The 27,804-nt window shown below is 42.2% G+C and overlaps 1 protein-coding gene across 1 annotated transcript in view; it reads right to left on the bottom strand.

Annotated features, from left to right (window-relative positions):
• Positions 1-997: 997 nt before the first annotated feature.
• Positions 998-27,804, bottom strand: part of TNFRSF18 (TNF receptor superfamily member 18) — a 36,045-nt gene continuing 9,238 nt past the window's right edge. Inside the window, exons 3-6 of the mRNA XM_044278229.1 lie at positions 20,095-20,188; positions 9,170-9,270; positions 3,896-4,027; positions 998-1,443 (exon numbers count right to left, since the gene is read on the bottom strand). Coding sequence (XP_044134164.1) covers positions 1,313-1,443; positions 3,896-4,027; positions 9,170-9,270; positions 20,095-20,188 — 458 coding nt within the window. The 3' untranslated portion in view covers positions 998-1,312. The remainder of the gene's footprint in view (positions 1,444-3,895; positions 4,028-9,169; positions 9,271-20,094; positions 20,189-27,804) is intronic.

The raw sequence follows: 27,804 nt of genomic DNA, 5'->3' as shown, positions 1-27,804 counted from the left end.
TAACAGTACACACTCAGATTGGGTCACTGTCACTAGTGGGGTACCTCAGGGGGTCAGTATTGGGCCCTATTCTCTTCAATATATGAATTAATGATCTTGTAGAAGGCTTGCATAGTAAAGTATCAATTTTTGCAGATGACCCTAAACTGTGTAAAGTAATTAACACTGAAGAGGACAGTATACTACTACAGAGCGATCTGGATAGATTGGAGGCTTGGGCATATAAGTTGCAGATGAGGTTTAACACTGACAAATGTAAAGTTATGCACATGGGAAGGAATAATGCAAGTCACCCGTACATACTAAATGGTAAAACACTCAGTAACACTGACATGGAAAAGGATCTAGGAATTTTAATAAACAGCAAACAAAGCTGCAAAAATCAGTGTCAGGCAGCTGCTGCCAAGGCCAATAAGATAATGGGTTGCATTAGAAGGGGCATAGATGCCCGTGATCATAGTCCTACCACTTTACAAATCGCTAGTCAGACCACACATGGAGTACAGTGTACAGTTCTGGGCTCCGTTAAACAAGGTAGACATAGCAGAGCTGGAGAGGGTCCAGACGAGGGCAACTAAAGAAATAACTGGAATGGGGCAACTACAGTACCCTGAAAGATTATCAAAATTAGGGTTATTCACTTTAGTAAAAAGATGACTGAGGGGAGATCTAATTAATATGTAGAAATATATCAGGGGTCAGTACAGAGATCTATCCCATCATCTATTTATCCCCAGGACTGTAACTGTGACGAGGGGACATCCTCTGCGTCTAGAAGAAAGAAGGTTTGTACACAAACATAGAAAAGGATTCTTTCCTCTGCCTGAGCAAGTGGTGATGGTGAGTCCAATAAAAGGGTTCAAGAGGGGCCTGGATGTATTTCTGGAGTGTAATAATATTACAGGCTATAGCTACTAGAGAGGGGTCGTTGATCCAGGGAGTTATTCTGATGGTCTGATTGGAGTCGGGAAGGAATTTTTTATTCCCCTAAAGTGGGGAAAATTGGCTTCTACCTCACAGTTGTTGTTTTTTGCCTTCCTCTGGATCAACTTGCAGGATAACAGGCCGAACTGGATGGACAAATCTCTTTTTTCGGCCTTATGTACTATGTTACATGATGACACAAGTGTCTATTTTTAACCTTAGTATCTACAACATTCCACTGTACCAGAATGCTCCTCTGGCACATTAAACATTTTGAGGTCCGAATATCTCCTTAAAGACTGGTTATCATTACTTAGATTCAAACAATAAATAACATCATTCTTTTGTGAAATTAGTTTCTCTCGGTTAAGATCTCTTAGTTGATCCACTACACATTTTGCTTCTCTGCTAGGCTAATTCCATGTTCTCCATGTTCTTCTTCTGGATATTGACAGCTCCAGGAATCAATATCTTCCTTAGCGTTCCTTTTAAGGATGAGGTGAGGTTGGAATTGGTCTCCTAGAAACAATAGGTAGTTAGAATTAAATTATGATTTTTTTTCTACAGAGAAAAGGGCACATTTACTAAAGTTATACGCCAGTATTTTTTTTTAAAGATTTTCTACTGCTCGCAACACAAGGCCTCCTCATCCCAACACATTTACCATGATTTATGATAAATAGTAACTGGCATAGGTTTCAGTTTGTGGGACATGGACAGCGCACAAATTTATTAATAGCCCCTTAAAAAATGTGTTAAATCTTACATCAATGGACCTCTTATTAAGGCTTATATAACATCAGTCTTTAGTAAATGTGCCCCAAAATACAGTAGCACAAAAATGTAAGAAAACATAACAGCAGCACAAATTGCTTAAAGGGGTTGTCGGGGTTCAGGCAGCCACCCTGATATGAGCATCAGAGCATTTCATGCTCCGATGCTCTCCTTAGATCTGCGCAATTTGCGGGCAGCAGCACGGGCACGGGTCACACACGTTCATGTGAACTCGGCCTAATTGTGACAATGGTGGCACAGAGTAAGGATGGTGGCAGTAGCAGTGGCAGTAACCATGACAAAAGTGGCCCCATGACAAAGTGGAGAGGTGGGGCAGCAGCAGTGGCAGTAAGGCTGTGTTGATATAATTGTTTATGTTTCCATTCTTCTGATCCATCGGAAGAACATAAATCAAAAAGAAAAACAATCTTGTAATTTGTGCATAAAGCCTCTTTCAGATGGTCAGTATTTTGTCAGTGTTTTGTATCAGTATTTAATCAGGAGTGGGTCCAAAACAGAGATAACATGCAATAGAATTATTTGCATCTCATCTGTGTGTTCTACCCACTCCTGCTTTTCGCTTACAAATTCTGATCAAATACTGATACAAAACACTGACTAATTAGCTAAGATGAATTTGGGTTGAGTTGGTGGAGCGATTTGTGTTCATTCCGATAACCGACGAGACTCCGCCCTTATGGCAATAATCCAGTTGCCATCTTTGATCCATCCAGCAAGTTCAGCCCATCTGGTCTTAACCAAAATACAAGGAGTTATTTGATCCCAGGCGGTCCGTGTCCAGCATTTTTGAAAGACAGGAAAGCACTAACTTTTCTGTGATGCCCAAGGCTGAACACACAGTGCATTGAAGGGATCGCTGTGTCCATTCTCTGCCGACAGGTGCGGGTTACCCACTCAATGTTGTTCATCGCAGGGATTGGGGATTGTAATACTGGAGCAGACTAATTTATTTGGTAAAATACAAATTTATTTGCTAAAAGACAATTTTTTTCACTTCAAGACTAATGTTTTCGCTAAAAGAATAATTTTTCAGATAATAGAATAATTTTTCTAACAAAATACGACGATCAACTCGTGGACAACTCTGCAGTGTGAAGAATCTATTTATTTTCACTGCCCACATGGGGCTAAATTAGACTGCTCTGTAAGACAAAATCACAGTAACTGTTTGGGTAACAGAAGCAATTAAATGTCAATGTGGACACGCCAGAAACAGTAAATGAGGCAGGTGTATCACCCCCACTTTGTGTATCAGGGCCTAATAGAATTGCTTATCTATTAATCAATGTGGACACGCCACAAACAGTAGAATGAGACAGGTGTATCACCCTTAATTTGTGAATCAGGGACTAATAGAATTGGTTTTCTATCAATCAATGTGGACACTCCAATGTGGACACCATTGAATTATATTCCTCTGTGCCCTACACCGCAATTTATTCAACCTGCAACAGATTCATTCAACAGATTATGTCATAATGGCGCAGCAGGTGAACTAGATACATGTGCCTATATATTAGACTGCCTATTGACACTGACACTCATATATAACAGAACAGATTAGGTATGAATATCACAACAGTTGAACAAGATGCACAGACACTCAACCTGCACTGTCCCTGCAGTCTCCCTATGCTCTCCCTACAGTATCTAAACACTCTCCCTACAATCTTCCTACCCTGTCACTGCACTTTCCCTATTCAATATTCTACAATTAAAATCTTTGTAAACACTGTCATTAGCGCTTGCCATGTCGCTCCCTATGCTCAGCTCACAGTGGCAGAGACTGTGTGGGACAAGGCTTTTAAAGGGCTGTGACATCACAGTGGATGGCTGTCTGTGGATTGGCTGGCTGCACGGCATTATGGGTGATCTCACATATTCGTATTCTTACTTTTACTTTGTAACACACGTTGCAAATTGAATTTTTCCTAAACTTCTGTTCCAAATTCCACTTTGGGTGCTTCGATTTGCTCACTATTAGTCATAGTGTTAAGGCCCTATTAGACTGCCTAATGTATAAATACCTCTGTAATACATCATGCAATGTTGTATGCCACTATGATGGAGGCACATAAAGGTACAATATGGATCCATAGTAGGCTATCTGTACTGTATTCAGAAGCAGTACAACATAGACCAGTAATATTGCGTTCTTTATATTTATGATACAGACCTGCAATTTTCAATAGTGGTGCGGCTTTCATTTTCCATATGAGGAGGTGAATGGCGACCGTTACTAACACGAGAATAAACACAGCCACGGCCAAATATAATGCCAGCACTGTCCAATTATTCAAAGAAGGTTCTGGAAAGAAATAAGATAAGTAAGACAATAATTTCTTAAAACTGACCAACAGGATGTATAGAACAAAGAGCGACACCTTTCGCATCTGTTGACTGTGCTGGGTGCAACTTTCCACCAATAAATTCAGATGTTTCTTAACCACATCGTTGTCTTCTGGGCAGTTTTTGTTGTTGACGCCACATGAAGGCATGAAAACAGATTTAAATTTCTAGAAACCAGATGTGGTACACTGTACCTCTTCTAGAAATGGTTATATCTGGGAACTTTGGGGACATCTGTATATGATTTAGGTTCGAATCAGGGACTTTTAGGATGTATCAAGAGCCCTAGCAAACTCTCAACCTTTATGTAGTTTAGTGCAACATCACTATCTCAGCTACCCAATAAGCTACAATTTATTCTATTGCATGTCAGTTCCCAGGACCAAAGGTAAATGATTGCAAGCAGATCCTGCTATTATCTGTAGAGGGTGACACTGTTTGCCCTACTAGAACTAATGTCATAGACGGTGAACTTACACATTAACACATAACTTGTAGAACAATGTATTTTTTACCCTAAAGGATGTGGACACTGATATTCTTTCCTATGGATGGAACCATAGTGCAAAAGGGAGTTAATGTGAACTGTTTGTATATATTTGCATTATGCCTGTAACTTTAAAAAGATGCTAAATAATGCTGATGCAAGCGGTTGGTCACAGCAGTTTTCCATATATAATTCAGTGTAGTCAGTGGCCAGTAGATGAGGGAACTCCTAGTGGCTATAGTATGTGATAGTGAATCCACTAGGAAGTGTAGATGTTTCAGTGGAACATTTATAAAGGGTTGTCTCCTGCCATCTCACTGATAAGTGATGCCATGACTGTGGCCACACTATTAGTTCCAAAGTGTGAGTTGACTGAGGAAGAGAAAAGTCGACCCATTGAAGGAGGTCAGGAGAAGTGTCACCCAGGAGGAGAAGTGCAGAAGATGGAGCTAGCATGCCTGACAGAGCAGGTCAGAGGAAGTTTTAACATTAAAGTGATACATATGGTCCCATCTGATTTTGAGTGTATTCTGCAGCACCCACGATCCACTGGTCTAGAATATGAGTCAGTGAAAAGCAACAACTGCAACCATAACATTGTGTTTTATGAATTGTGCCCTCTCATTGTGGAGTGAACTGAAACCCCCATATGTCTGCATCTCTCTGGAGAAAATGCTCTTTAGGTTTGACCCATGCTGGCCGCCTGCTTACTATCCACACTTATCTTCTTTCTCAACTAAACCTGATGTCTGGGTGAGATTCTGCAACTACTACAATTACCATTACAGCCCCTCACATTTTAATAGGATCTTACAACATGGGCTATTTGACCATGAAGGAGAGTGATGGAGTGCTGCGCCAGATGACCTGGCCCCCACAGTCACCGGACCTGAACCCAATCGAGATGGTTTGGGGTGAGCTGGACCGCAGAGTGAAGGCAAAAGGGCCAACAAGTGCTAAGCATCTCTGGGAACTCCTTCAAGACTGTTGGAAGACCATTTCAGGTGACTACCTCTTGAAGCTCATCAAGAGTGTGCAAAGCAGTAATCAAAGCAAAAGGTGGCTACTTTGAAGAACCTATAATATTACATATTTTCAGTTTTTTCACACTTTTTTGTTATGTATATAATTCCACATGTGTTAATTCATAGTTTTAATGCCTTCAGTGTAAATATACAATTTTCCTAGTCATGAAAATAAAGAAAACTCTTTGAATGAAAAGGTGTGTCCAAACTTTTGGTCTGTACTGTATATATATATATATATATATATATATATATATATATATTATTTTTTATTTTTTTCAGGTCATCTTTTAAAATATAAGCTAAATTCTTACCACACTGATAAGAACATAGTTTGAGAGCTGATTCGCACAACTGAACTGTTAATTATCCTTAAATGAGTGTTTGTTATAGCTCTGTGGACTCACTTTGGTCAGAAACATCAATGTGAGGCACCAGAGATTTCACTGGAAATGAGACATGCAATCCAGCTCTTCCTTCCAAAAGGACAAAAGTGCTGGATATTTCAAAAGGAAATTACTTTAGTTAGCTAAGAGGCCTTGTATGTAGTCTTGGGGGTGCTCTTTCTCAGTAGGCAGGCCAAGTATGCATGAGGACTATTGTAGTTCAGCCAACACTGCTTAGCCTTTCTGGAAAACGTATATGGAAATAATATTATTATCTTACATTTGTTGGCATCAGATTTGCATCGCGTTCTTTTCTTTTTGGAAGAAAAGTTAATTTGCATAAATTTGGGTTTCTGATAAAAATATTCAGATTAGTTTTCCTTCCCAAAAAGAAAATAACCCAAGCCAATCTAATGGCAGCAGATGTAAAATACAAAATACACGGTAATATATAAGAAAAGGTATAAGGAGGAAAATATTGGAATTAGAACAAGAGGCGGAGAGGTATGAAATACAAGATGTCAAAGACCCCATAGAGCAAAATTATAAAGAATGGATAGATAAAGTCACTAAAATGGAACATGAACTATTTCTGCTGGCGGAGCAACAAGAAGAAAATTATGTCAGGGATAATTATATCTATGCACATATACCCAGCAAAAAGCTAGCCTCTAACTCTAAGGACTATGTCCAGTTAAATGTGCTTCCTAAAATGCAGGAAATTAGGAAAAAAATTGAGGTATGGAAAAAATATGTTTCAATGGCAGGACGTATTTCCTTGGCGAAGATGTGCATTTTACTCTCCCTGAATTATATAATGTGGAATGTACCTGTATTAGTCTGTCATCGCCGGATTTAGAACTTATTTTTTTCTATGGCCATATTAGAAATATGTTAATATGGAGTAATTCACAAAGATATAAGACCATGATAGCAGGGATAAATAAAAAGTTGGACAACTGCAGCATCTTCCAATTGGTGGAAGCTGACATTTTGTCACAACAAAAAAACAGTAAAATACCGCTATTTGGGTTGTGGGCTAAAATCTGGAAAGAGGCAAGAGAACTGTGGCCACAGACTAGATTACACACAGATACTTTATTGTGGGACAATACTTAACTTATAGAATTAGAGCCAATTGAACAGGAAATCTGGTGGAAATATGGAGTCTATAGATTGGGCCAAGTATGGAAGGAGGCAGATATAATCACATACCTGGATCTTAAAAATGAGTGGGGAATTGGGGACAAAGACATGAGTTTCTTTTATCTTTAATTGAAACAAGCCTTACGTGTGTCGTTGGGAAGGGGAACACACATTTTTACTTTCTCACCCCCTTTAGCTAATATTTCTAAATTAACAGTAGGAAAGAAACTGGTGTCTAGGATATATGAATGCCTGTTACATCAAAAGACAGAAAAAAGAGCAATTAATTGTCTAATGCATAAATGGCAAGATGTTCTCAAGTCTAAACGGGAAGAATTCTGGGAGAGAGTGATACAGGCTAAAATTGGGGTTTCAAACAACTTCTCTCATAGGATCATTCAATTTAATATACTATATCGACTATACCAATCCCCCAAGAGTCTTATAAAATATTGCAAATTTAAAGAATTTAGCTGCAAAAAATGTGGCCAGATAGGTGTGGATGATGTGCATGTATAAAGATCCAAGTTTTCTGGCAGAATGAAATGAAAGAATAGAGGTACATCATGGGTTTAGTGTTTCTAGGGAGTTTGAGTTATGTATTTTGGGGGTGATGGATAAGATAGATAACTCAAAAAATCGAGATATAGCCTCTAAAGTGTATGGAGGTGTATTATTGGACACTGGGGAGATAGTGTGGTACCTGCGGTCGGGGAATGGGAGAACCTGACTAGAGTCTCGCTTGTCAGAGAGGAATTTCATCTGGTATCTACAAAAAAACAACAACATAGATTTGCTGGATTATGGCAAAAATGGCTAAAACACTAAAGATGAGGGGAAGACCAGTGCAGGGGATGGGACTTGGGGGTGGGGTAGAGGGGAAGAAGGGGGGAAATTAAAAAGAAAGGAGAAATGTATAACTTTTTTTGTATCTTTTTGGTTTTTCTTTTCTCCCTAAGGGGGGGGGGGGCAGTAGGGAAATGCGGGTGGGTAACATGTTAATTGTGTATATGCTGTTTTATAATGCAATACTATTTAAGCGATTGTTGAAGATGTATGAAATTTGGAAAAATAATAAAGATTAGTTTATTAAAAAAATGATAAAAAAAATTGCATATAAGGAGAAAAATAAAGGATTCAGCAATTCACAACATTTAGACCTGACTGTGGAGATCCTGTTGCTGTATTATGGATTTTATGATAATTTAAATAGATTTCTACATATTTTATCAAGAATAGGGTTTGGTGCTGGAAATTTCTATCTTTGTGATGCTTTATTGGATTGCTTTTCCAAAAGTCCAAACACAGTTGCAAGATATTTGATGAGCTGGTCATATTGTTTTTTTTTTGCATATGTGTTTCTCAGAAAGGCTGAGCACCGTTGGATGGACTACAAGACTCCTCATGCATAATTGGTCTCCCTAATGAGAAAGAGCGCCCCAAGAGTACTTCCAAGACCACTGTGATAATCAGAGCAATTGTCTCTTGAAACATCCAGTACTCTTGTGTTTTTGGAAAGATAATTGGATTGTATGTCTCATACAGTGATGCATAATACTGGGGCATCCATTATTCTTGTCTGTTTGGAAGAAGAACCAGATTGTATATTTCATTATTAGTGGTGCATTACACATGGGTTTCTTTTCTTCTCTGTAGCCTAAAATGAACCACAAGAGATTTAGATTTGTCTGAAGGAGCACCCTAAGGCCACTCAGCTAACCAGGGCAATTTCTATCTTGAGACACGCAGAACAGTTGTCCTTTTGGACTGGATTGCATGGCTCATACAGAGTAGCAAAATAAAGCGACAAGTACTCTTGTGTTGTCCTTTCAGAAAGTGAACATGATTGTATGTCTCATTTACAGTTTAGTAAATTTTTATTAAACATATATCTCTCTAATCCTAGTTCAGAGCATATTTGATTCGTATCCACATAGAATTTTGTCAAAAATTCACTGACTTGAACTTTGAAGAAATTCACTCATCTCTAATAAGTGCCCACAATTCTCTTCTTCAAATGAGAAGATATTGATAGATACAATCCAATGTCTGTTTACCTATAAAAATGCCTGTGGTGTTGAATTTGCTTTCAGGTTTCTGGGTTGAAGATACAGGGCCATAAGCTCCATCTCTGTTACTTTCTGTAGTGAAGATTTGCCTGTAAATTAAGAAAACACAGACTTGCTTCAAATACAAATGGTTGACCTTCATACAGATTGCTTTGGATCTAGTAGTAACACTCAGTGGTTTCTAACCCGATAGGAGGTTTCAGGCACAGGTCGCTTTTAGTAACAGAATTAGTGTTGAGCGAAGCAAAACATTCAAAGCGGAATTCGGTCTAAAGTTTAGGAAAACTTCTACTCTCGCACTTCATGGTAACGAATCAGGTTTTCCTAAAATGGCGGCTGCATGTGTTAGAAAGCGAAACTAAGTTTGGAGGAGACAAGCCTGGGAAAACAAGATCTCCTATAATGCTGTGCAGCCAGCCAATCCACAGATAGCCATCCCCTGTGATGTCATAGTCGTATAAAATGCTCCTGCTGCGTGGTCTCCACCATTGTCCTGCAAGCTGAGCATAGGGAGAGACGTGGCAAGCGCTCATGCGCTAGGGACAGTGTTGCAGAAAACAATTAATAGAAGAATATTGAAGAGGGAGAGTGCAAGGAGAGTGCAGGGAGAGTGCAGGGAGAGTGCAGGGAGAGTGCAGGGTGAGTGCAGGGAGACTTATTCTGCATCAGTTTTATTTATTTATTCCTACATTTACTTATTCCTACATCAGCCGTAAACTAAGATATGTAATTCAATAACAATAAGTCAATATTAATAATTTAATACCAATAATGGAAGCCTTTATTATTCCACTGCCAGCATGCCAACCAATATCATCCAGTATGCACCGCTTAGGGGGGCCAGGGCTTAATGATGACCATCCTCATCTTTTGGATGTTCCTGATGACATATTCACATTAATATTAGATGATGTGGAAAAGGAAGAAAAGCAGATGGCAGAAGAAGGGCTCCCACCTGTAGGGCAGGAGAGCGCTGGGGTTGGAGAAGTGGGTATGCCAGAGCTGATCAATATTCTGGGTTTACTCTCAAATAACCTGCAGGAGATTGCAGGCAAGAACAGCAATAATGTGCATATTGTGCCCCCATCTAACCAGCCAAACCACATACCAGCAAAGCCCTAGTTTAAAAGTGCATTAAAGTGCTGTGTGGACATTAACAATGAAGAAGGACTATACAGTGCGGTCTTCATTATTAAACTAAAGGCAGCTTTCCATGTCCGTTCCGTTTTTTTTGTGGACCGTATATGGAACCATTCATTTCAATGGGTCCACAAAAAAAAAACGGAAGGTACTCTGTGTGCATTCCGATTCCGTATTTCCGTTCCACAAAAAAAATAGAACATGTTGTATTATTGTCCGCATTACAGACAAAATTCGGGGCCAGCTGTATGGCAAAATACATACGGTCGTGTGCTTGAGGCCTAAGGCAGATTGGCCTGGGTATTCCTGATTTATAGCAATTCGTGACAAATTAATTCTTTGACAAGCTACCTTGAGTGCAAAAAAAAAAAAAAAAAGCTATAGTTATGAATTTCTCTAGCGCTATTCTCTGTGGTGCTGGTCTGGTCCTCCTGCTACTGCTTGTTTATCTTCATATGCAAGCATCATGTGACTGCCGTAGACAATCACTGTGCGCTGATTGGCTGTAGTAATCATGTGTCATATGCCGACACAAAGCAGTGGCAGGACAGGACTAGCACCACAGAGAACGGCGCTTGAGAAAGGGCTGATTATAACAAGATTTATTTAATTTTATGCAATTGTAGGGTTGTCTGAGATGTTTAATTTTCTCAAACAACCATTTTACACTCTGTTATTAATGTCAGACACCATAATCAGTGATGAAAGTGGCATCTGAGGGGTCATTGCACCCACTACTTACAAAGAAATGCGCTTTGTGATGAAGTAATTCGTCACAAAGCCATTTTTGGGGGTAAAATTCAGCCAAGCAGCCGAATTGAGTTTTTAAATACTTTGCTCACCTCTAATCTGTTCCTTTCTCCACTCTCAGTAGCATGGTGTAATTATGGTGCCATACTTTGTATTCCCTCCCAGGGCTTCCACAAGAAGACACTCAACATGGCACCTGCAGCCACAACTTTCCACTGCTGTGCTACAGCATCACTGGAGGCCAGCAACAATAACTATAAAGCCCACTGCAGAGGAACCACTACTTGCAATTGCAATTAAAATAACAGTAGCAGTAAAATAGCAGTAAAATAAGTAGGTGTATGCTATATAAAATCATAATAATCATTAAAAAAGAACGAGGGACTAATCCTAGCCGCACAAGAACAGGCCATCAGGACTAATACCATAAAAGTCAGGATTGAAAAGTCAACAACTAATGCCAGATGCAGACTTTGCAAAGAAACCGATGGAGCAATAGATCATGTACTCAGCTGCTGCAAGAAGATCACGCAAACTGACTATACACAATGGCCCGACTCAATAGCAAAAATGGTACACTGGAACCTTTAAAAAAACTATAAGTTACCATCAGCAAAAAACAGGTAGGATGACAAGTCTGAGGAGGTGGTTGAAAACGAATGTGCCAAAATACTCTTGGATTTTGTAATTCAAACTGAGAAAGTTTTGGCCTATAACACCTGATTTGACTATCATAGAAGAGAAAAGGGCGTGAGTCCTTGACATCGTAATACCCGGTGACTGCAGGGTTTATGAGAAACAACAAGAAAAAATGGCTAAATACTAAGAATTGAAAACTGAAGTGCAAAGACTGGAACAAACTAGCAGATGTTTTGCCAGTGGTGATCAGAGGCACTTGAATGTCACCATTTGTCAACTTTATAAAGCCACACTGCTGGGATCTGCACACATGCTTCACTGATACATCACCACAGTCTAGATTCCTGGGAGAAATTAGACCAGTGATGAAGACAAACACCAACTGTGATCTTGTGTTGTGCTGTATATCTTTTTCTTAAATATATCTGTGAAGGTTCTCATTTATCCAGGTCATGGTATATCTGTAAAGAATAAATCAAGGCAACTGGACGTACTGTAGATTTCTTGAAAATGTTTCACTCGTTCTTCCAACGAGCTTTCTCAATTCTGAGTGACTGTACAAGAATTCTCTGGGAACAAATATGTAACTGAATCAACATCTGTACAGTCACTCAGAATTGAGAAAGCTTGTTGGAAGAACGAGTGAAACGTTTTCAAAACATCTACAGTAAGTCCAGTTGCCTTGATTTATTCTTTACAGATATTTTTCTTAAATAAATAAATAATGTTTGACCACTAGATGACATATATACAGTATACAGTAATATACAGTATAAATATACAGTATATACATTGTGGGGGGTTAGCATATAGTATATATTGTGGGGGATACACAAGTATCTTCACCAAACACCAAGTTTAAGGTTCAAACATTGCTTTTATTTGGCACCTCAGCAAAACAAACATAATACAAAACAAACACCTGCCTGGTTCTAACTAAACATAGGGTAGAATCCCTGACTTACCTATAGAGAGCTGTTCAGACACAGGGTCCGGCTTTCTCAGCCTCAATGTTCCTCAGCCTAGCCCGGCTGGAACCATGCACCCAGAGCCTCACCCAGCCTCTGTTTGCAACCACACCCCCGACTGACAGTCTGGGATGGGCTTTTACTCTCCAGTAATGATCCCAGGTGATTATACCTGGGGATCCACCTTGCTAGGGAAAACCTGCTCTGGAATGGGAGGGGTGGATTGGCAGCTCCCTCTACCAACCTAGCTCCCAATCCAAGTAAAAGCCAGCCCTTAAACACTAAACCAAATAGCTCCAGCAACTATGCCTTGCTGAAGCCAGCACCACTCTGGACTTTACTTATCTCACCCAGTTGAGGAACCTGGGCGAGATATACCCCTCTTCCGGGATCCTTATTCACTTTAGCGTTCACATCACCACAACATATATGGATAATAAACTACAGTGGATGTAAATTCAGTCTTTCTAAAAGCTATAGCATTTCAAAACATAACACACAGGTGAAACTCCAAAAATTTGAATATCGTGCAAAAATCCATTTATTTCAGTAATGCAAATTAAAAGGAATTGCATTAACCCCTTAAGGACACCGCCTTTTTACACCTTAGGACCAGGCCATTTTTTGCAAATCTGACCAGTGTCACTTTAAGTGCTGATAACTTTAAAACGCTTTGACTTATCCAGGCCGTTCTGAGATTGTTTTTTCGTCACATATTGTACTTCATGACACTGGTGAAATGAAGTCAAAAAAATATTTTTTTTTGCACCAAAAAATACCTAATTTAACAAATTTTTGGAAAAATTAGCAAATTTCAAAGTTTCAGTTTCTCTACTTCTGTAATACATAGTAATACCCCCAAAAATTGTGATGACTTTACATTCCCCATATGTCTACTTTATGTTTGAATTGTTTTGGGAATGATATTTTATTTTTTGGGGATGTTATAAGGCTTAGAAGTTTAGAAGCAAATCTTGAAATTTTTCAGCAATTTACAAAAACTACATTTTTAGGGACCAGTTCAGGTCTGAAGTCACTTTGCGAGGCTTACATAATAGAAACCACCCAAAAATGACCCCATCTAAGAAACTACACCCCTCAAGGTATTTAAAACTGATTTTACATACGTTGTTAACCCTTTAGGTGTTGCACAAGAGTTATTGGCAAATGGGGATGAAATTTGAGAATTTCTTTTTTTTGTCAAATTTTTTATTTTAACCCATTTTTTCCACTAACAAAGCAAGGGTTAACAGCCAAACAAGACTGTATCTTTATTGCCCTGACTCTGCCGTTTACAGAAACACCCAATATGTGGCCGTAAACTACTGTACGGCCACACAGCGGGGCATAGAGTGAAAGGTGCGCCGTTTGGTTTTTGGAGGGCTGATTTTTATGGACTGGTTTATTTACACCATGTCCCATTTGAAGACCCCTGATGCACCCCTAGAGTAGAAACTCCCTAAAAGTGACCCCATCTAAGAAACTACACCCCTCAAGGTATTCAAAACTGATTTTACATACGTCGCTAACTCTTTAGGTGTTGCACAAGAGTTATTGGCAAATGGGGATGAAATTAGCAAATTTCATTTTTTTGTCTAATTTTCCATTTTAACCCATTTTTTCCACTAACAAATCAAGGGTTAACAGCCAAACAAGACTGTATCTTTATTGCCCTGACTCTGCCGTTTAAAGAAACACCCAATATGTGGCCGTAAACTACTGTACGGCCACACAGCGGGGAGTAGAGTGAAAGGTGCGCCGTTTGGTTTTTGGAGGGCTGATTTTTATGGACTGGTTTATTTACACCATGTCCCATTTGAAGACCCCTGATGCACCCCTAGAGTAGAAACTCCCTAAAAGTGACCCCATCTAAGAAACTACACCCCTCAAGGTATTCAAAACTGATTTTACATATGTCGTTAACCCTTTAGGTGTTGCGCAAGAGTTATTGGCAAATGGGGATGAAATTTGCAAATTTCATTTTTTTGTCTAATTTTCCATTTTAACCCATTTTTTCCACTAACAAATCAAGGGTTAACAGCCAAACAAGACTGTATCTTTATTGCCCTGACTCTGCCGTTTACAGAAACACCCAATATGTGGCCGTAAACTACTGTACGGCCACACAGCGGGGCGTAGAGGGAAAGGTGCGCCGTTTGGTTTTTGGAGGGCTGATTTTTATGGACTGGTTTATTTACACCATGTCCCATTTGAAGCCCCCTGATGCACCCCTAGAGTAGAAACTCCCTAAAAGTGACCCCATTTTGGAAACTACGGGATAAGGTGCCATTTTTTTGGGGACTATTTTTAGGGTAAATATGATTTTTGGTTGCTCTATATTACATTTTTGTGACGCAAGGTTACCAAAAATTGAAATTCTGAAATTTCATCTCCATTTGCCATTAACTGTTGAGGAACACCTAAAGGGTTAATGAAGTTTGTATAATTAGTTTTGAATACCTTGAGGGGTGTAGTTTCTTAGATGGGGTCAGTTTTGGGGAGTTTTTACTCTAGGGTGCATCAGGGGGGCTTCAAAAGGGACATGGTGTCAATAAAAAAGGCCATCAAAATCGGCCTTCCAGAAACCATGTCGGTCCTTTCCTTTTGCGGCCTCCCTTTTACTGATACAGCAGTTTATGACCACAAATGTGGTGTTTCTGTAAACTGCAGTATCAGGGTAATAAATATTAAGTTTTGTTTGGTTGTTAACCCTTGTTTTGTTACCGGAAAAAACGGATTGAAATGGAAAAGTGCCAAAAATAGCGGTTTTGGCACCGTTTTTTTTTTTTTAACTGTGTTAATTTGGGGGGTTAGGTAATGGGATATTTTTATAGAGGAGATTCTTACGGACGCGGCAATACCTAATAAGTCTACTTTTTTTTACAATTATTTAGGTTTTTGACTATATTATCTTTTTTGATACAAATCTTTTTTTGGGTATCTCTAAAGTCTAAGGGTCATTTTTTTTTTTTTTTATCCAATTATCTCATGTGGGGACTCATTTTTTGCGGGATGAGCGGACGGTTTTATTGGCACTATTTTGGGGGCTATATGACTTTTTTATCGCTTGCTATTAAACTTTTTGTTATGCAAGTTGACAAAAAAATTCTTTTTTTGCACCTATTTTTTATTTATTTTTTTGACCGTTTTAATCTGGGGGGTTGGGTCATGGGGTATTTTTATAGAGGAGATTCTTACGGACGCGGCAATACCTGATAAGTCAACTTTTTTTACAATTATTTTGGTTTTAGACTATATTATCTTTTTTGATTCAATTTTTTTTGGGGGTATCTCTAAAGTCTAAGGCCTCATGCACACGACAGTTTTTTTTCACGGTCCGCAAAAACGGGGTCCGTGGGTCCGTGATCCGTGACCGTTTTTTCGTCCGTGGGTCTTCCTTGATTTTTGGAGGATCCACGGACATGAAAAAAAAGTCGTTTTGGTGTCCGCCTGGCCGTGCGGAGCCAAACGGATCCGTCCTGAATTACAATGCAAGTCAATAGGGACGGATCCGTTTGAAGTTGACACAATATGGTGCCATTTCAAACGGATCCGTCCCCATTGACTTTCAATGTAAAGTCTGGAGTTCTTTTATACCATCGGATTGGAGTTTTCTCCAATCCGATGGTATATTTTAACTTGAAGCGTCCCCATCACCATGGGAACGCCTCTATGTTAGAATATACTGTCGGATATGAGCTACATCGTGAAAATCAGATCCGACAGTATATTCTAACACAGAGGCGTTCCCATGGTGATGGGGACGCTTCAGGTTAGAATATACTGAAAAACTGTGTACATGACTGCCCCCTGCTGCCTGGCAGGTGCTGCCAGGCAGCAGGGGGCAGACCCCCCCCCCCCTGTTTTTAACTCATTGGTGGCCAGTGCGGCCGCCCCCCCTCCCTCCCCTGTAGTTAACTCATTGGTGGCCAGTGCGGCCGCCCCCCCCCCCTCCCTCCCCTGTGCGGCCGCCCCCCCCCCTCCCTCCCCTGTAGTAAACTCGTTGGTGTCCAGTGGGCCCCCCCTCCCTCCCCTGTAGTTAACTCGTTGGTGGCCAGTGGGCCCCCCCTCCGTGCGCTATAGATAACTCATTGGTGGCCAGTGGGCCCCCCCCCTCCCTCCGCTGTAGATAACTCGTTGGTGGCAAGTGGGCCCTCTCCCCTCCCTCCCCCTCCTAATTAAAATCGCCCCCCTATCATTGGTGGCAGTGGTGAGTACCGATCGGAGTCCCAGTGTAATCGCTGGGGCTCCGGTCGGTAACCATGGCAACTGGGACGCTACTGCAGTCCCGGTTGCCATGGTAGCTTAGCAATTTGTAGAAGCTTCATACTTACCTGAAGAGCTGCGATGTCTGTGACCGGCCGGGAGCTCCTCCTACTGGTAAGTGAAAGGTCTGTGCGGCGCATTGCTTATAGCACAGACCTGTCACTTACCAGTAGGAGGAGCTCCCGGCCGGTCACAGACATCGCTGCTCTTCAGGTAAGTATGAAGCTTCTACAAATTGCTAAGCTACCATGGCAACCGGGACTGCAGTAGCGTCCCGGTTGCCATGGTTACCGATCGGAGCCCCAGCGATTACACTGGGACTCCGATCGGTACTCACCACTGCCACCAATGATAGGGGCGATTTTAATTAGGAGGGGGAGGGAGGGGAGAGGGCCCACTGGCCACCAATGAGTTATCTATAGCGGACGGAGGGGGGGCCCACTGGACACCAATTAGTTAACTACAGGGGAGGGAGGGGGGGCTGGCTACCAAGAAGTTAACTACAGGGGAGGGAGGGGGGGGGGCGGCCGCACTGGCCACAAATGAGTTAAAAACAGGGGGGGGGGGGGGGTCTGCCCCCTGCTGCCTGGCAGCACCTGCCAGGCAGCAGGGGGCAGTCATGTACACAGTTTTTCAGTATATTCTAACCTGAAGCGTCCCCATCACCATGGGAACGCCTCTGTGTTAGAATATACTGTCGGATCTGAGTTTTCACGAAGTGAAAACTCACCTCTGAAAAAGCTTTTATGCAGACGGATCTTCGGATCCGTCTGTATGAAAGCAACCTACGGCCACGGATCACGGACACGGATGCCAATCTTGTGTGCATCCGTGTTCTTTCACGGACCCATTGACTTGAATGGGTCCGTGAACCGTTGTCCGTCAAAAAAATAGGACAGGTCATATTTTTTTGACGGACAGGATACACGGATCACGGCCTCGGCTGCAAAACGGTGCATTTTCCGATTTTTCCACGGACCCATTGAAAGTCAATGGGTCCGCGAAAAAAAACGGAAAACGGCACAACGGCCACGGATGCACACAACGGTCGTGTGCATGAGGCCTTAGGGTCATTTTTGTAAAAAAAATTTTATCCAATTATCTCATGTGGGGGCTCATTTTTTGTGGGATGAGCGGACGGCTTTATTGGCACTTTTTGGGGGGCTATATGACTTTTTGATCGCTTGCTATTAAACTTTTTATTATGTAAGGTGACAAAAAAAAATTTTTTGCACCTTTTTTTTTTTTTCCCTTGACCGTGTTAATCTGGGGGGTTAGGTCATGGGGTAGTTTTATAGAGGAGATTATTACCGACGCGGCGATACCTAATATGTCTACTTTTAATAAATTATTTTAGTTTTTTTTGGGTGTCTCAAGTCTGAGAACCAGTTTTTTTTTATCCGATGTCAGTGCTAAATTGGGATATAAATTTAGTACTCGATGGAAGTGTGATACTCCCTGAAGCAACAGTCAATGCAGAGGCCCGGATGATCGGGGCAAGTGTCGCACTGAGTAGTCGTGTCCTTCCGTATCCCCCTCCTGCGACACACTCTGCACTTTTTTTGGGTTCGTCCCTTCTTTCCAGTATGGGGGACCACACCTGGAAAGTGTTGGCCAGGGACGATCCGGGCACCTACAGTTCCCGAGGTACTCCGGCCTGCTCTTTCCCGGTCCGAAAAGATCAGGGCCTTGAGGACTGCCTCATAGAACTGGAGGAATGTCCCTGTGCTGCCAGCGCTTCGGGATAGTACAAAAGAGTTGTACATGGCAACCTGCACCAAGTAGACCACAACGGGGGGGCAAGTGGCAGCACCCCTGGGGGGTCTAGGGTCACACAGCTGTGCTGTGGACCCCAGACACCCTAACTTAGGGTGATGCAATCAAAGTTCAGAAACTAACTTTCCCTTTTTTTTCCCTGCCTAAACCAAACTTTCCCTAGCTGTCCCTATGTACCTGATGGGGTCCTGGGGGGCACAGATCGGGTCCTGGGGGGCACAGATCGGGTCCTGGGGGGCACAGATCGGGTGCAGGCAGACACGTGCAGGCAGCTCCTCTCTCCTCCGGCTCCGGAACACAAAAGGAGGAGGAGAGGAGCGCCTGCCTATTTTGAATCTGCCGCCGGACCGCCCACAGACCAATCAGAAAGCGATCCTGAGTGGTGATGTCACCATCACCACTCAGGATCACTGGATGGTGATTGGTGGGGTGAAATCACACCACCATCACCATCCTGTTCCGGGTTATCGGGACTTCAGAGACCCGAATAACCCGGAAACGCAGAAAACCGCAGGTCTGAATTGACACCGGACCCCCCGGCGCATTTGCTCCAAGTGCCTGCTCAATGATTTGAGCAGGCACGGGGTTCCGATCACCGCCCGCCGTGCGGCGGTGATCGAAAATGCACAGGGCGTACATGTACGCCCTGTGTCCTTAAGTACCAGGGCACAAGGGCGTACCTGTACGCCCTATGTCCTTAAGAGGTTAATGCAGCTTAAAATTAGAATTTTGTGAAAGGGTTCAATATTCTAGGCTCAAAGTGTCACACTCTAGTCAGCTAATTAGCCCATATCCCCAAAAAAGGGTACCTCAAAACTGAGACTTTGGGGTTTCATAACCTGTAAGCCATAATCCTCCAAATTATAACAAATAAAGGCTTGAAATATCTCGCTTTGCATGTAATGAGTCTATCTCATATGTTAGTTTCACCTTTTAAGTTGCATTACTGAAATAAATAAACTTTGCACGATATTCACATTTTGAGAGTTTCACCTGTATTTAATGCAGAGATACAAAGAACAGGAGAGGTTGTCTCAAAGAATTATTTATCTCCTAATCATAGGACCCAGTTCTCGAACGCACCACAACCCCAATATCTCCTGCCTGGATGAGGCGTGCATGTCAGCCCACCACTCCATTCATTTCTGTGGGGCTGATGCAAAGCGCTGGACCACATGCACATTACCACTTCAAGGGCTCCTATGGACCCCTTATTCTCAGTATCATGGGGGGTGGGATCTAAGAGGTTGGACAGGACCCCCACCATACGATCAACTCATTTTCAAGGAATAGCCCATTTAACATAGTTCATAAGTAACTCTGCACAGTCCATAGTTCAGTTTATGGTGAATTGCACCTATCATATGTACTCACTTGTCACCAGGCTTGCAGATTCCATTTTCTACTTCAAAATAAGTCCCCTTTGGACAGTTTTCACAATAATACTCATATATTGTGGTCTCTTTTTCTAGAAATGAATAGACATGAAAATACAGTATGTCACTAGGGTCCCAGAGCCTCGTATACATAGATGAAAGCAGATTCATTCTCTTTGACTTAACCAGCAATATTCTAACTCTGAGACGTGAGAACAGATCATGTAAACTCGTCTTTTTATTTTGGACATACAAGTAGTGTTTCGGCTTTCCTCAGAAACCTCAGATTGTGGTTATAGATTAAGATTTCACACTTCTTGGAAGGTCTGACAATATTTCCAGTTAGCTAAATGCTTACAAGTTACTAAAAACAGTTTCCATGGTCAAGCATGGTGCAGCACTAGACTTCTCGGATGTTGGAATATCTCACCAGACCGCCTACCTTTTATGTCAAAATTCACTGTAACCCCGAGAGGGGCATTCTTTTTTTCCAGTTTCCCTGCATGTGTTGTTTGGTATTGAGAACTATTTACCTAGGTTATGACTAGTGTTGAGTGAATCGAATCCAACAAAGTGGAATTTGATCTGAATTTCAGGATAAATTCTGCTCACCACAAAGCCAAATTTCCTCGTGCTTTGTGGTAGCGAATCGATTTTACCTGACATAGTGTGAAAAACAAAAAAATATATACTTACTTCCTCCATTTGCTCGCGACGGACCGGCAGCCACCATCTTGATTGGAGAACCCGCATGAAATCCTGTGCGGTGATGTACGATGTCTCCACACCGGCCTGAATGATGACATCATCTCAGGCCTCGTAAGATTTTGCGCCAGATCTTCAATCAAGATGGCAATGGCCGACCCGTCGTAAGCAAATGGAGGAGGTAATTATGATTTAATTTATTGTCCTGCTAATTTTACACGGTGTTTTTACTATCAGATGCCACGATCATGTATGATCACGGCATCTAAGGAGTACAATGACAGGGAGCGGCACAATGGCAGTGCCCTGTCATTGCTACGTACAAAGATATGCGCTTTTTGTAAAATTTGGTGGAGCAGCCGAAACAAATTTTCCAATACTTCGCTTTTCAATAGTTTTGAATTAATGGTTATTTCTGTTAAACTGAGCAGAGTGGCTATAAAGAGCATGTCTTGCTCTGGAGGACTTAACTTGTAATGCTTCATTTCACCTGCAGTGGCGATGCATTGAGTATGGTTCCATTGAGGTTAATTAAAACCAGCCAACAAGGTCTCTCCACCCCTTTAATGGAGGCAGGTCATCTACCTGCATGGGGCCCAGGGGAGTGGGCAGTGCAGAATTTTCATGCATTAGGAGCTCAGTGAAAAAAGATTATTACAGCTTCCATGGCAGTTAATGTTAACTGTATAAATCCCCATACAATGACCTCAATAAAACACTGGACCACAAGCAATGGCATACCTTCAATGGAGGCAGACCATGTAGTGGTGGCAACCAGTTTAATAAATTATCTGAAGGTAAGCAATGATTTTGAGCTGTATGGGGGACTTATCAATGCATTTATGCCGGTTGTCTGGTGTGATATATTTAAAAAATATGGTGGTCGGAATGAGTGCCATATTTTTGAAGCACCTGTTTCACTTTTTCCAACATAGAAAAGGGCGAGAACCCTGTGGTTGTGCCATAAATGTTGAAGTGGGAATATTATTTTAAGCATCAGTGACACCTCCCTAATGCAGGGCCTACTTTGGTGGGTAGATTCTAGACCTCAATCAGACCGTCTTTCTTCAGGGCTGAACCCACAAACCGAACCCCGAATGGCAGTAAAAACACAGGCTAGATGCTTACTATTTCTGTGGCCAACATGACCACCTCCCATTAGTTTGGTAGATGGGGTCTTTTTATTTGCTTCTGCCAGAACTGAACAGAGAAGGAACACACATGCATATTACTAAGGGCAGTGTCTATAAATGATAAATCACATCACAGGACAATAAAACAGTATTACATATACTAATTGCATTTCCTGGTATTGAATACCATATTTCTATAAATAGAACTGCAGCCTAGTCATCAAAATGGAGCCTGGGTGTCCAAAGTTGAGGGGCAGAAAAAAATTAACAGTGCCTATGTTTTTTAACAATATAAGTTGAGCAAGCATCCTTTAAACATGGAAAAATTGGCAAGTAAAACTGCTACATCTAAAAAAAGACGAGGGAAGGGAACCAGAGTTCAGACCCCCAATGATCACGTATATCTGTTACTGTGTATAAAATTAATACTCTATGTTTGTAGTGGGAAAATCACTCTAAGAAGGCTAGAGACCACATCATAGGCATTTGTTACTGTCAGTTCTTTATGTTTTTACCAGTGTAGGCTATGGGAAAAAAACGAAAAGACATTTTAGGTTGGAACATTCCATTAACTACATTCAGAAATATGCAAAGATTTTGATGAAGGATAAAACTTTAAGGCTGCCTTAAAATATAGTTAGCACCTTAATGACAGCAGTTTGGCTTGAGCTGGAGTTCCATGGGTCTACCAGAGAAAATTATTCTCAAGATCCAACCCCCATTTCTTCACTGATAATAAGTTTAATAGGTTTTGGTTCAAAGAACTAGACCCTAGTGGTAATTTATTCCCTCCAAGGGTAGCTCTGGACCTGGACCTTTTCTCTGGACCATTGGGCCACTATGGCATCAGAACCTGGTCCACCAGGGGATCATGGGGTACGCTGGTGACCGAGTCCAATGCCTCAGGCCTGTATGGCATATTCTGTGATTGATGGGAATACCCTTTTAACTGCAGAATAGCAAAGCCAAAGGTATTTCCATTACATATCTAAAAATTGTCGTGACCAGCCAGGACAGAAAGTGGCGACAGTGGGTATCCAAGCAAAATAGGAAAGGTCGCAGCCATGGATTGGTGGAGCTGAGTATGGCTTCTTTGAAACTTTTTTCACGATCAAAGGGAAATATAACTACCATTTCACTATTGTATGAAACTGAGGTGTACACATCATTCTAACCCAGTACATCATTTAATGAAATTGCCTATTGATTTGTTAAAATTTGATGTAGTGTTTCTCTCTATTCTGGCAATCAAAAAAATTGTGCTTTTTCAGTGGAACCCTAGGTAGGTAAACCCCTCTGCCTACCCCTCAGACCAGCCCTCCTACTTCCTAGATATATTTGCTCGTAATGAGTTTGGGAAATGTGGCTACAACCCCGTTAAGATCTGTAGTCAGGGCTGTCTTTAACGAGGGGCAAAGGGGGCAACTGCAACTGAGTCATCGTGCTGCCTGATCCATACAGCGTGGAACACAGGCCGGAAGAGGCCTGCATCGCATCACTGCCAGCCTGATGGAGGTAAGAATAAGTTGTTTTTTTTTATTTGGTACTATTTACTGGCACATGATTAGGGGGCATCTATGGGGGCATTTGTTACTGGCACATGATTGGGGGAATCTATGGGGCACTTGTCACTGGCACATGATTGGGGGGGGGCACCTGTTACTGGCACATGATTGGGAGGCATCTATGGGGGCACTTGTTACTGGCACATGATTGGGGGGCATCTATGGGGGCACTTGTTACTGGCAAATGATTGGGGGCATCTATGGGGCACTTATTACTGGCACATGATTGGTGGGCATCTATAGGGGGAATTGTTACTGGCACATGATTGGGATAACATCTATAGAGGCACTTGTTACTGGCACATGATTGGAGGGCATCTATGGGGACACTTGTTACTGGAACATGATTGGGGCATCTATGGGGCATTTGTTACTGGCACATGATTGGGGGGCATCTATGGGGGCACTTGTTATTGGCACATGATTGGGGGCATCTATGAGGGTACTTGTTACTGGCACATGATTGGGGTCATCTATGGGGGTACTTGTTACTGGCACATGATTGGGGGACATCTATGGGGGTACTTGTTACTTGCACATGATTAGGGGCATCTATGTGGGTACTTGTTACTGGCGCATGATTGGGGTCTATGGGGTACTTGTTACTGGCAAATGATTGGGGTGCATCTATGGGGGCACATCTTACTGGCACATTATTGGGGGGCACTGTGGGGGCATCTATAAGGGCACTTCTTTCTGGGACATTATTGGTGGCACTTTTAAATGGCACATTATTGGGTGGCACTATGGGGGCATCTACTGAGGCCACAAAGAAGGGGTACTTTATATGGGGGGCTCTGTATAGGGGCATTTTATATTGGGGCACATTATGGTGGGTACTATGGGGAAAGGGAGAGAGAAGTACTATGGGCTCATCTATGGGGGGCACTAAGAAGGGGTATTTTATACTTGCAAATTATGGTGGACACTCAGGGCATCTACTGGGGCACTATATATGGGGCATTTTATACTGGTACATTATGGGGGGCACTAGGAAGAAGGGGGAGATGAACACTATGGGGGAATTTACTGGGGGCACTATATAGGGGTATTTAATACTGGCACATTATGGGGGCACTATGGGGAAATTAGCTCAACTGGGGGCATTAAAAGGGGGTATTTTTGCATTGGGGTCTATGGGGAACATGTTACTAGTATGGGCACTATGGGAGCATTATTACTTCTGGGGCACAGTGGGGACATGTTGGGGGCACTGTAGGAGCACTATTACTACCATGTGTGCTCTAGCAGAGAATTATTCCTATCGGTGGGACTTTTGGGAGCACTATTACTGTGGGGGCACCTTGGCACAGTATTAGCTTGCCACAATTATTTTGGGGGGGATATTATGTTTACACTATTAGTGTCAGGGGCACTATTTGCTGGGCGCAGTTATTTTAGGGCACTGTGTGGCAATAATTATTGAAGGGCACTATCTGCATGGTACTACTATTATCAGGGGGTTTATCTGTTTCTGCAGTATAGTATTGGGGAGCACAGCAGCACAGTATTGGGGGTGGTAGGATGATTTGTCCAGAAGATGGGAGGATGATGGAAAAGTAGTAAACTAAGATTTTGTTTGTCAAACTGCAGAGACGAAAAATGGCTAAAAAATGGTGGTCTGGTCTGAAGGTCTGAAAATAGAAGATGAGGAAAGAGAACATCTACATCAAAAAGACGTCACTGGATGTAAGAGGTATGTGGTGCTGTATTACCCTATATGTAGGGGTGGATGGAGGGGTTAGTAGTACAGTACTATCTGCACATTGTAAAAAAAAAAGTAGAAGTCAGAATTTGATACTTTTGTGTTGATTCTTTTTCCCCCTCTATATTAAGGGACACTATAGTCACCAGAACCACAACAGCTAAACGTAGTAGTTCTGGTGTCTATAGCATGTCTCTGTCTCTGCAAGCTTTTTAATGTAAACACTGCCTGTGCCGGCATACATACATAATTCCTCTGGGTAGCCATCTTATATGCTTCTGGCCTATGTAAAAAGCTGTGAACTCTCATCTTTCTGAAGCCTGGGTCGCCTATGATATAGATGGACACTTTTATTACCACTACTCTGTAAGGCCAGCAATAAAAGGTCATAAAGGCTACACCAGGCCCAGCTCATCCTGTCCGGTAAGATAAGCTCGCTGTCAAGCCTGGCTGGAGCGTGACGTCATTAATTTCCAGGTCTGGTTTGAGGAGAGCTAATAGCCCTTAATTAGCTCTGGGCATAAAACCAGTCCACTTTCATATTTCATTTATGAATCAACTTATGCCCATTCTGACACCATATCCAGGCTCTACAGAGTATTGTGGTTAATTGGGTATCAAATATGACTAGAGGATGTGATTCCTTAGCTGACCTATGGGTGGTAGAAGAACTACAGGTCCCAGCATTACCGTGTGTGGTCTCATTCTGTAGGTAAATAAATAAGGATTGCAAATATGTATTCTGTATAAAAATATGCCGATGTATCAAGGAGATACGGGCTTAAGTATAATCCTCATTGTAGGAACTGAACTTTGATGGGGTCATAAAACACTTGGGGGCAATCCCTAGGATTGACAGTCACTCTGCTGCCATTGGCTGACAGGAGTAAGTCTCCTGCCCATGGGAGAGTTCATAAAAATCCATGCACAAGGACAGAGGAGAGAGACCCATGGAACATCACAAGACACTTCATTGGACATTGACAGCATATCCCTGTATCAGAAGAACTTTGAGGGTCTCCCCTGATACATACTGAAAAGGGGTTTGCAAGGATTCAAAAAGGACATATGAACGACCATCTGAAACCCTCCAGAGAAACTAAGTATTCTTTCATCTTTTTCCCTTTCATTTGAACTGTCGTGATTATTTATATTGTTATTATTATTCTGTAGATTTATAGTCATTTTCATTAGATTTGTCTGCACTGCTTTTTACCGCTTATTAAAGATTATAAAATCTAAATGGCCAAGTCTTCCATATTCTAAGCTGCTGAACAACGTACCTTGCCTTTGAAGAGACGTTACCAGGTAGTTAGTTAAATTGCATTTAGGAATTGTAGCTGGGGGTGATTGACTGTGGTTGGTCAGTAAGTGATATCCGGTTCATCCACTGATCTGTGTGATAGTGAATGACCCGGATAGTCGGCTCGTGGACCGGGAACCCACGTGGTGGCAGTTACCGAAGTATAGTGGGGGGTGTTAGCCGAGTGGTAATACCCCGGTCACGTGAGGTCTCTGTGTGTGCGCAGACTCCGTCACAGACCACTACGTCAGAGCTGTGGGATCCGGAGCGATCGGATCCATAGTTCGTGACATTTTTCTGGTGGCAGCTTACGGGATTCTGTATGCTTAGAATATTAGTGCATGAAGTTATGTCCATAACTCTGTACTAAAGGATTGAAAAATTCTGGAAGACGAAGCACAGTGCATTAGCTTTGATAGAATAATAATTCACGACAGTACCCTCCCCTCTCTCTTTTTTTTCTGTCCTATCTTTTATTTGGCAATAATGTCCGAATCCGTGAATTATGACGTCCTGAGCGTGGCTGATATCACAGCTCTGTGTGAGCACAAAGGCATCCAAGTATATGGGAAAAATAAGACTGTCCTTATCCAGGAGTTATGTGCACGGAGGAGTCAAGAGTCATCCCTGCAGGATTCAGAGAATGGAGGAGACTCTGGGGCCCCTGAGCCAGATGACCCCTTCCAGAATGAGGATGATGAACTGGGAGGAGGACAGCCTGCTGGGGCTTGCAGTCCTCTAGCTGGACATAACTCTGTCTCTATGCCATCCCAAAATGGTCTGGACCAACTAATGCTTAGTAACCCGGACTTATATTTTCGGCTGCTGGAGGCACGTCGGGCAGAGCGCCAGGCTGAGCGCGAGGCTGCAGAACGAGAACGGGAAGCTGTCCGCAGGCATGAACTGGACATGGCCCGAGTACAGCTTCAGGGGTCCGACCGGCATGCTACATCCACAGGCCCATCCCTGATGGTCAAGCCAAAACTGCCTGTGATGGAGTCTGAGAACTGTGACATTGATCTTTTCCTGCATGCTTTTGAAACCTCATGCCAGCAGTACCAGGTACCAGAGCCACAGTGGGCGGGACATCTAATGTCCGCACTGAAGGGCAAAGCTATGGAGGCCCTGGTCGGACTACCATTAGCAGAGCGTACCAGTTACACGGTCATCAAAAAGGCTATTCTGGTCAAGTACCAGCTGACTCCAGAGACTTACCGTTTACGGTTCCGGTCCCTGCGGAGAGGGCCCGGAGATACTTTTATGGACCATCTGGGTAAGTTGCAGACCACCTTCCAAC

Source organism: Bufo gargarizans, chromosome 2, assembly GCF_014858855.1.
Source record: "Bufo gargarizans isolate SCDJY-AF-19 chromosome 2, ASM1485885v1, whole genome shotgun sequence".
Classification (NCBI taxonomy): Eukaryota; Metazoa; Chordata; class Amphibia; order Anura; family Bufonidae; genus Bufo; species Bufo gargarizans.
This window is presented reverse-complemented; position numbering and strand designations above follow the sequence as displayed.